This window comes from Stegostoma tigrinum, chromosome 34 (genome assembly GCF_030684315.1).
Source record: "Stegostoma tigrinum isolate sSteTig4 chromosome 34, sSteTig4.hap1, whole genome shotgun sequence".
Classification (NCBI taxonomy): Eukaryota; Metazoa; Chordata; class Chondrichthyes; order Orectolobiformes; family Stegostomatidae; genus Stegostoma; species Stegostoma tigrinum.
In genome coordinates this window covers 21573184-21583577 of record NC_081387.1, presented here as the reverse complement: position 1 = coordinate 21583577, position 10394 = coordinate 21573184, and the positions used below count along the sequence as shown (strand labels likewise).

General features: G+C 41.4%; 1 protein-coding gene across 1 annotated transcript; it reads right to left on the bottom strand.

Annotated features, from left to right (window-relative positions):
* Positions 1–280: 280 nt before the first annotated feature.
* On the bottom strand, positions 281–10157 carry LOC125446530 (zinc-binding protein A33-like). The gene is made up of 6 exons (XM_048520165.2): positions 9511–10157; positions 9324–9419; positions 8995–9228; positions 6085–6107; positions 5869–5984; positions 281–1161 (listed from the first exon to the last, which is right to left on the bottom strand). The coding sequence occupies exons 1-6, from the start codon at positions 9919–9921 to the stop codon at positions 596–598; spliced, it is 1446 nt and encodes a 481-aa protein (XP_048376122.2). The 5' UTR covers positions 9922–10157; the 3' UTR covers positions 281–595.
* Positions 10158–10394: the final 237 nt, after the last annotated feature.

Genomic DNA, 10394 nt, shown 5'->3' with positions numbered 1-10394 from the left:
CTTAATTCAATTCCTTATCTGCTTATTTACCCAAGACACCGTTGGTTGAAGAACCTGCAGGAACGATGATACTAATTCCAGGACACAACCACTCGGTTTATAGCAGGAGGAAAATTAAAATTGCAGTGTGATAAATATCAGCAGTATGAAATTGGACGTAAAAAGAACAAATGACTCATTTGGTTTATGTTTTTGAAATTTGTAACATCAATGAGTTGTATTTATTAGGCTTTTTTGATGTTGATCTTCCTATTGTACAGTTTATTTACAGTGTTCAGCAGCAGCAATGTAAATCTCATTGATATCAAACATGGCAATGCAACGTTTTGTCTTGTGGTCCCCAGGTTCCTGCAGCTCACACGTCATTCTACCCAGTAGGTCCCTCTCTTTCATTGAGTTTCTAATATAGTGGAGTTCCTTCTCTCCCCCTCCTCCTTTCCCCCAGACCTCCAACCGGAGCTCCTGGTTGAACTTTCAGTTTCTAGTTCTGATACAGGCTTTATTCTTGGAATGTTAACCTGGTTTCTCTCTCCATCTGGCTGAGACCAGCCCCTGTCAGTTTACAGCTGGCAGGAGGCAGGGGAAACGGGTGAAATTATGGGATGGATCTGTCAATTCCCTTTATCCCGCAGATTGTCAGCATTGCTGAGCTTTTCTCACTGACTTTACATTCCAAACCAAAAATGGGAAAGAGCCTCTCAGTGAAAGTGTGGGTGAAAGTGTGGAGATGGGACATGGTGTCCGCATTGTAAAATGACACCTGTCCACCCTCATAGTCCAGGAAAACCCCAATTTTCAATTGTTTCTCAATCGGGTTGTGTTTTACCCTTGATGGTGATGTGAAAGTGTCAAAATCGCTTTTGGAGAATGGCCAGAACATCCAGTATCCACTCTCAGGTTTCAGGTCAATGCTTCCTTTCCTCTTGACAGACTCCCGGGCCACTCCCACTTTACACAGAGTCTTCTCCCCTACTTCCACCTCCCAGTAATGTCTCCCTGATGTGAATCCCTCTGAACCCAGCACAAAGGGCTGGGGATCAAACCGCTTGAAGCTGTCAGAGGTTGTATGTCGTCTTTTCTCTGCTTTCACACTAGTCTGTTCCCCAGACACAATAAGCCGGTTATTTGCTGTGTTTGGATCCAAAGTCAGAGATGCTGGCACTGCATAGAGACAAACATCATTGATTTAGTTGTTTGCTGTCATTTATTCAGACCCGTTTCTCTAAAGATAAACAGAGCCAACTGAGTCTGTGTTGTTTTCCAGAACTCTGCTACATATCAAGTCTTTGTGCATCACTCTTAGGAAGCGTAAAATTTGGGAGGCCAGCTAGGAAACTTTGAAGTGATCAATACAACTAACAAAGGTATACTAGGACATCAACAGCAGATGAGCTAAGAGGCACTCAATTTCCTTCCACAGCACCTTCCAAAACTGAGATCTCTACAACCTGGAATCACAAGGCAACAAATACATGCGAACACCCTCGGTTGCAAGTAATCCTCCTCCAATTCACGTATCACTATGACATAGAATGATATGACTGATCTTTCCCTGTCATTGGAATCCTTTCTGGAACCACCTTCCTGACAATGTTGTGAGTGTTCCTGCATCTCATGGACCGAACTGGGTTGAGATTGTGACTCACCATTTTCTGAATGCAATTTGGAATGGACAACAAATGCCAACTCAGTCAGCAATGCCCACTTACTTTGAAAGGATCAATAAATGTTGAATGGAAGTCAGGCAATTTTACATAGGTGGACATAGATGGTTTTATAAATGATGTGTGTATATGTATATCATTTTTTCCCTGACCTCAATATCAAGTGTGACATGATGGTGGCTGGCTTTATCTCAGGTCATTGTAAGCCGAGAAAAATGGATCCAATGGCTGGGATTCTGTCTCCCTAGTGTTTAATTGGAGGAAATTTCTGCATATCCAAATGGCTGTTCCACATAGGCTGATAAAGTCATTGAGTTATAGGGTCGTACAGCACAGAAAGAGACCCTTCAGTCCAACTCATCAATGCCAACCTATTATCCTAAACTAATCTTGTTCCATTTGCCAACATTTGACTCATATCCTTCTTAACCCTTCCCATTTATGTACCCATCAAAATGCCTTTTAAATGTAGTAGTTAGAACAGCTTCCAACACTTTTTCTGGCAGTTCATTCAATTCATGCACCAACCTCTGTGTGAAAAAGATACCCCTTACGTCCCTTTTAAATCTTTCCACTCTCACCTTAAACAGAAGCTCTCTAGTTTTGGGTTTTCCTACCCTGGGAAAATATCCTTGACTATTTACCTTATCCATGCCCGTCATGAATTTATAAACTTCTTTGAAGTCACCCCTAGGCCTCCGACACTCCAGAGAAAACAGCCCCAGCCTATTCAGTCTCACCCTATGGTTAAAACCCCTCAACTCTGGCAACATCCTTGTAAATCTTTTCTGAACACTTTCAAGTTTAACAACATCTTTCCCACAGCAGAAAGACCAGAATTGAACACCGTATTCCAGAAGTGGCCTAAATAATTTCCTGCACAGCCACAACATGATATCCCAACTCTACTCAATGCACTGACCAGTGAAGGCAAGGATTCTATCTGCCTTCTTCACTACCTTGTCTACCTGTAACTCCACCTTCAAGGAGCTGTGAAGCTGTGCTCCAAGGTCCCTTTGTTCAGCAAGAGTTACCAGGTCTTATGCATTAAATGCATTAAATGCCCTAACAAAATGCAACACCTCACATTTATCTAAATTTAACTCAATATGCCACTCCTTGGCCCATCAGCCCATCTGATCAAGATTTTATTGTACATGGAGATAACCATCTTCACTGTCCACTACACAATTTTGGTATCATCTGCAATCTTACAAAATATTCATCCTGTTTTCAAATCCAAATCATTTATAAAAATGACAAAAAGCAGAGGACTGAGCACAGATCTTTGCTGCACACTGCTTGTCACAGACCTCCAGTCTGAAAAGCAACCCTCGAACACCATTCTCTGTCTCCTACCTTCATTTGTTCAAGTTTTTGTTCAGCTTATATCTGGGCAGGTAAGGAGGAGGCCTGAAGCTTAAATATTCTACTCCCATTTTCTCATAATCAGACCATTAGCTTTTATGCCTTTGTGCATCTAAATACATTTAAAGATTATGACAGTTTCTGCCTCTACTATTCTGACAGGCAGCAAGTTCCAGATTCCCACCATTCTCAAAGTGAATGTACCACAGTACCACTTCCTATTTCTACATTTACATTGTCCCACTCACAAGTGAACGCCAACACAATGTATTCACTTTATTGCCGACCTCTATCCTCCAGCTGCAAGCTCAAATTGATACTCTGATCCTTAATGGGGCCCCACTCTCTCCTTGGTTATGTTTATACCCTTTATGTACCTGGAAAATAACTTCAAACTTTCCTGGCATCGTCCTTTTATATCTCTCTTTTGGTCTCCTAATGTTCCTTTCTAAAAATTCATTCACAGAATGAAGGCACTACTGGCTAGGCGGCATGTATTGCCCATCACTAATGGCCTGGGGCAGGGGTGTGCATTCAGAGGCAACCACATTGCTATGTGTCTGGAGTCACATGAAGACCAAGCCAGGTGAGGATGGCAGTTTTCTTCTCTAAAGGACATTACTGAAACAGATGATTTTGTTTTTACCCCAGTTGAACTAGACTCTTAATTCCAGATGTTTATTGAATTCAAATTCCACCATCTGCTGCAGCAGGATTTGAACCCAGGTCTGCAGAATACTACCCTCTGGATTAACGGTCCAGCGATAATGCCACTAGGTCATTGCCTCCCTTTCATATTCTGTACTCCTCTTGGGAGATCTGCTGTTTTGAGCCCTTGGTAGCTATCATCTGCATCCCTTTTTCTCTTCATCCAATCCTGCATATTCCCCAATATTCAAAGTTCACTGAATTTATAAATTTAATATTACTGAAAAAAATGTCTCAAAACACCTCACATCATGTATTAGTTTTGAAGTGTATTTTACACTGTGAAAAAGGACCGAGCATCTACTAGAACAGAATGCCCAATTCAGTCTCCTCATCACTGACACTTGAACCAACGATGCACAGGTCTATTTAAGCTCATGTTTTTCACATGTGCTAATCAAACTTGCTTCTTTTGTTGCTGATTCTCTGGGTAAGTGATGTTCTTTTACTTCAAATAGCTCCATGTTAACTACTTGGCGTAGATTCTCGATTCACGATCATCTGTATCCATATCGTAGATGGAGTCAATGTAATACATGCTAACAAGTTGCTATGACTGTCCATCTAGCAATAATAAAACATTCATAAATGATGTGTCGATGCTTCAACACAAAACCTGGGGAAGTCTAATTTAAATGTGGAAATCAGAGACTCAAATCAACATATTCATATTCAATTACTGTAAAGCAACTCACTTGATTAACATTCTATCTACTATTTTCAATATTTACTCCCTTCACCACTGGAGCATAGTGACAGCATTGCGCATAATATATAAGATGTAGTGTAACAATTCAGCAAGGTTCTTTCCACAGCAATAGTTGAAACTATGACCTCTATCACCTAGAAGGACAAGGGAACCTGTTATATGGGAACATTGCCATATGCAAGCTCCGCTCCAAGTCACATAAATTACCTACTTGGAATTATGTTATTGTCCCTTTGGTATTGTTGGGTCAAACTCCTGGAACTGTCTTCCGTACAGCACTATGGCTGTAGATACTCCCCAGGAATTACAATGGTTCAAGAGTGTGGCTCACAAGCGCCTTCGCAGTGACAATTAACAATGGGCAATAAAAGTTGGCATAGCCACTGATGCACACAATCCTTTAAAGACTAAATATCGGACCCAAGGAAATTGTGTAACTTCACCCAGTAGATCAGTCTGTAGACCATCCTCACCGGTTGTCTTATAGGGACTGCTGGGATCCTGATGACTAATAATGGAATAAGTTCTTTTCATTGGCCTGGTCAACAGCTGTCATTCAAGCAAATGAAAACAAATTCTCTGGAGCACAAATTACTGGTTCCGTTTTCTACATTGTAACAATGTTTACATCTCAGAAACACTTTGTTGATTCCTTTGTGAAAGGCAATATAGAATTACAATTTGCTTCATTCTGTTAATTTTCTAAAAATGAGAAACAGCAAGGACAAAAATTGAATTACCTTCTCAGGGGAAATGTTAACTTTTCCTGATCATCTGTCTCACTGCATTTGTTGATCTGCTGGAAAACCTTTTCACTAGAAAATATTGTTACTCAAGCTCTCCATGGAAAACTTGAATTTTCTGTCAGCAGTTTTCCACTAAGGAACATGACTCGTTTCCATGAAATCTGATTTCCACATTTCAATTTGGATGCAATATTCCAGGGATACATCAAATGAAAAATTGGATTGGGCCTCTGACCAATTTGCATGTGTGCTCGGTCTAATGGATCACTCAAAGAATCAATCATGCTTGCCCTAAAATGCCACATCCATCTCCTCTCTATGTCTGAGATTTTTTTCTCTTTAATATAAAAGCAAAATACTGCAAAACTGAAAATCTGACATGAAAGCCGAAAGTGCTGGAAGGACTCAGCAGGTCTGATGATATTTGGGGAGACAGAAACAGACATAAACTTTCAACCATACAATAACGCTGCTTGCTTTTTAACTGACAGACTGATACAATCTGGTTGTCACAGGCATGGTCCAGCATTTTCTGTCCATTCCTAATGTCCTTCAGGGTGACTAAGAATCAAATGCATTTCTATGCATTTACAGTTACTTATGGACCAATCTGAGGTCTGTTTTCGGTACTTTGAGAATTCTACACTAGGAACAAAGTTTATAGGAATCTTACCAGGTTTAATGAAGCTTAACATATTTCTCCATACTGTGTATTGTAAAGGTCCTTTGAACTTCCCAATAGTTAGGGTGCCATCTGCTACTGACAGCATGAGACCACCGTCACTAATCCTAGAAATATATTTTTTTAAAAGTGATTTAAGTTGATAATGAATGTATTCATACTTTGTTTTAACAATTGAACTGAGTTCCAGTAAAGATCATGACATACCTTCTCTTTCGAGAAACTTCCCCCTGAAATAAATTAATAAAAACACTGATTAGAATGACATTAACAGATCGCAGGAAGATATAGACAGGATGGTGAATGCATATGGGGCAGATGAGAGTTGTTTACAGAAATGTGAAGTGAAAAATATTATAACAGCTGTGGGAATAGAATGTTCAAGGGATTGAGAGACATAAATATATTAAGTAATTGGCACAACAGGATGCTGAGGAAGATCCTTTTCAACAATTGTTAATGATTTGGAATGAATAACTGACCAGGGCAAGAATCAATTGCTATTATAATATTGGATATAGATTGGAGCAGCAAAGGTGGGATCATAAGCTCATAAGACTACAGAGTACTATTAGGCTATCCAGACAATTAGCTTGGCTATTCAATGACATTCTGGAAAATCTGATAATATTCAACTCCAGTTTCCTGCCTTTGCCCTCTTGATATCCTTGTTGATTAAACTTCTGTCTCTATCACTCTTCATTATACTTAAGGACCCAACCTACTACAGGCCCTTGCAATAACAAACTCCACAGACTTATTACACTCTGAGAGAATATTCTTTTCTCTTCTCTTGAAGGATGTGGGCATCTCTGGTTAGCCAGCATATTTTGTCTGTCCTACCCATTTCTGTTTTAAATGAGCTACCATTTAATATTTGATTATGACCTCAGGTTCCAGACTATCCAAGGGAAACTCTTTTCTGCAGCCATTTAAACCCCTGAGAGGCAATGTTGAACATTAATTTTAATGGGCCATTTGCTTAGTTGCCTTTGAGAAGTTGGTGGGGAGGTGCCTTCCTGAACCATTTCAGTCCATATGTTGTAGGCAGACCCACAATTCCCTCAGGGAGGGAACTCTACGATTTTACCTCAGCAACAGTGAAGGAAGAGTGACATATTTCCAAGGTTGGAAGTTAAGTGTTTTTCAGAGAAACTTGCATGTGGTGATGTTTCGATATATTTGCTGTCCTTGTCCTTTTCGATGGAACTGGCTGTGGGCTCAGAAGGTATTGAACATTGTTGAAGTTCTGCAGTGCATCCTGGACATCATTCACAATGCTGCTACTGAGTGTCAGCATTGTAGAAAGTGGATGTTTGTGGGTGTGGTGCCCATCAAGTGATCTACTTTGTCCTAGATAGTGTCAAGCTTCTTGAGTGTTGTTGGAGCTAGACCTAGCCAGGCAAGTGTGAAGTATTCCAAGAAACAGTTTATTTGTAGTTTGTAAATGTTGGATAGGCTTTAGGGAGTTAGTTAGTAGTTCTAGCCTCTGACTAGCTCTTGTAGCCACTGTATTGATGTTATGAGTTCAGTTGAGTTTCTGGTCAATGACTTACGCCAAGATGTTGACAGTGGGAGATTCAGTGATAGTAACGTCATTGAATACCAAGCAGTGATGGATACATTGACACTTAATGGAGATGGTCATCACCTGGTATTTGTGTGGCTTGAATGTTACTTGACACTTTTCAGCCGAAGCCTGGCTATTACTAATTCTTGTTGCATTCAAATATGGAATGCGTCAGTATCTGAGGACACTAATATTTAGCTGAACATTTTGAAATCATCAGCAAGCACCTCCACTTTTGACCTTATGATGGAGGAGCAGTCATTGATGAAGTAGCTGAAGATAGTTGGGGCTGGAAACTCCTGCAGAAATATCCTTGAGCTGAGATAAGTGACCTCCAGCAATCCCATCCATCTTCCTATGAGCCAGGTGTAACTTCATCAAGTGGCACATTTCCCCTTAATACACATTGATTCCAATTTTACTAGGGCTCCTTGATGGTGCACTCTTTTAAATATGGCCTTGATGACAAGGGCTGTCACTCTCACCTCACTTCTGGAATTCAGCTCTGTTTTCCACTTTTGAACTAAGACTTTAATGAGGCCAGGGGCTGAGTGAATACAGCAAAACCCAAACTGAGCAGCTTATTGCTATGCAGGTGCTGCTTGACTGTACTGTTGATGACACCTTCCATTACTTTTCTGATAATCAAGAAGAGACTGATTAATTGGACTTGTCCTGCTTTTTGTGTTCAGGGCACATCTAGGCATTTTTGAACATTGTCAGGTGGATGCCAGCGCTGTGACAGCTTGGCTAGAGGTATGGCAAGTTCTGGCACACAGATTTCAAGAATATTGCGGGGCTGTTGTCAGGGATAAAGCCTTCAGTGTTCAGCGTCTTCAGTCATACTGAGTGAATCAAATTGGCTGACATCTGGAATATTGGGGACCACTGGAAGAGGCCGAGATGAATCATCCACTTTGCACTTCTGGCTGAAGAGTGTTATGAATGATTCAGCCTTAAATTTTACACCTAAATGTTGGGCTCTTGCATCATTGAGAATCAGGATATTTGTGGAAATTCCTCCTCAAATAAGTTGTTTAACTGTCCATGACCATTCACAATAGGATGTGGCAGGACTGCAGAGTTTAGATATGATCTGTTGGTTGTGGGATTGCTTAGCTCTGTCTAACACTTGCTGCTCATGCTGTTCAGAACGGCATGTAGTCCTGTTTGGTAGCTTCACTGGGTTGACAACCCATTTTTAGATACGCCTGGTGCTGTTCCTGGCATGCCCTCCTGCACTCTTTATTTTACTAGGGTTGATTCCCTGGCTTGATGGTAATGTTAGAGTGAAGAATATGCCAGGCCACGAGGGTGCATGACTTAATTATTATCGGTGATGAATAATGCATTCATATTAAATTTGAGCAACAGGGAATATTGTACATGCCAAGCGTCAAAATTCTAAAAACTCACCCCAGACAGGTAAAACATATTCCTGAGGTTCTTCAGAAACAGCGAGGGTCCTTAGATTCCAAGATAGCGTTTTAAATATACCGAAATAGACAAAGCCAACGATCTTTCTTTTAATCAAAACAGCTCCTCACCCTGAGAAAAGTCACGAAGTCTGTTTCCTCCATCTGTTTCTGCAATTTTGAGAGATTCTCCTCGATAGATTTTAAATTCTCCTGAATCTCCCGATGGTTTTTCTCCATCGTTTGTACAATCCTCTTCTCCTCTTCCTCAAGATCTCGGAGTAAACGCTGCACCATCTCATTGAGAATCTGGTGCATTTTAGCGAACTCGGATGTGATGTGGGTCTGCAGACTGCTCGCTTGTTCCTACCAAATGAAATGTGAAACATCATTAATGCCCCCCCCGATAAAGTGAACAAAACTACCCGAGATCCCAGAAAGTCAGCACAGGGAGACCTCACCCTCACTTGGGAAATCTTCCGTTTCTGGTTTAACTCCATTTGTAGAGCCGCCGATTTCTTCTCTGTGAGAGAATCTAAGGAAGATTTCAGCTGACCCTGGAATTGAGACAGAGGTTCAAAGAATAAAAGTGCTGACTATAGAAAGGCGCATACATAATCTCGTGGTCAATCTATTTTTCTCCTTTACCTTGTAAATATCAACGGCGTCTTTAATCCGCACGAAGTGGTGGTCCCTGTGCTCTTGCTTAATAACACAAACTTCACAGAGAAGTTTCTTGTCCGTTTCACAAAACAGCTTCAGTTCTCTCTGATGTTCCTCACAGCGAGGCTTACTCTCCTTCTCTTTCGAATCCAGCTTTAATTTTCGAGCCTCCTCGGCCAGATTCGCTAAGACCCGATTTACCCTGAGGTTTCTTTCCGGAAACACCTCTCTACATTCCGGGCAGGAGTTTATCTCCTTGATTTCCCAACTCTGGGTGATACAGGAGCGGCAGAAGTTGTGCCCACAATCCAGTGTAACCGGCTCGGTGAAGAAATCCAGACAAATGGCGCAAACTGCCTCCTCGGTCAGACTGGCTGCCTGCTCTATCGAAGCCATGTTCACATTCGATACTTCCCAATTCAAAATGTTCCCGCTTTCGATAAGACTGCCCTGGCGAGTAACTTTAGTCCAGCGATGTCCCGAAATTGTTCACTGCAATTTTCAATGATGTTATTTTCAATAGTGCCACGTTCACCTGCCTTCCGTGGGGGGAGACAACGCTTAGAGCGGGATAAACTACAATCGATGTTCCATTGCGCAGTAAGTATGATTGAATCAGTTCCAAAGACGTTTGGCAGTGGGGGAAGGGGATGGTCGAAGTGGAGGAGGTGGAGACAGGCGGGGCCACAGATTCCATTGCTTCAGAGTGAACTGGTTGCCTCTGACAAACGCTACTGCGCAACACGGTGAACAAATCCAGGTCCATCAACTGAAATGTCTTCATGAGCATAACCGCCTACAGTAAAACGCAAGGTCAAAAAATCATGTCGGATGACAGGAACATACAGGAAACGATAGGGCAAAAAGCC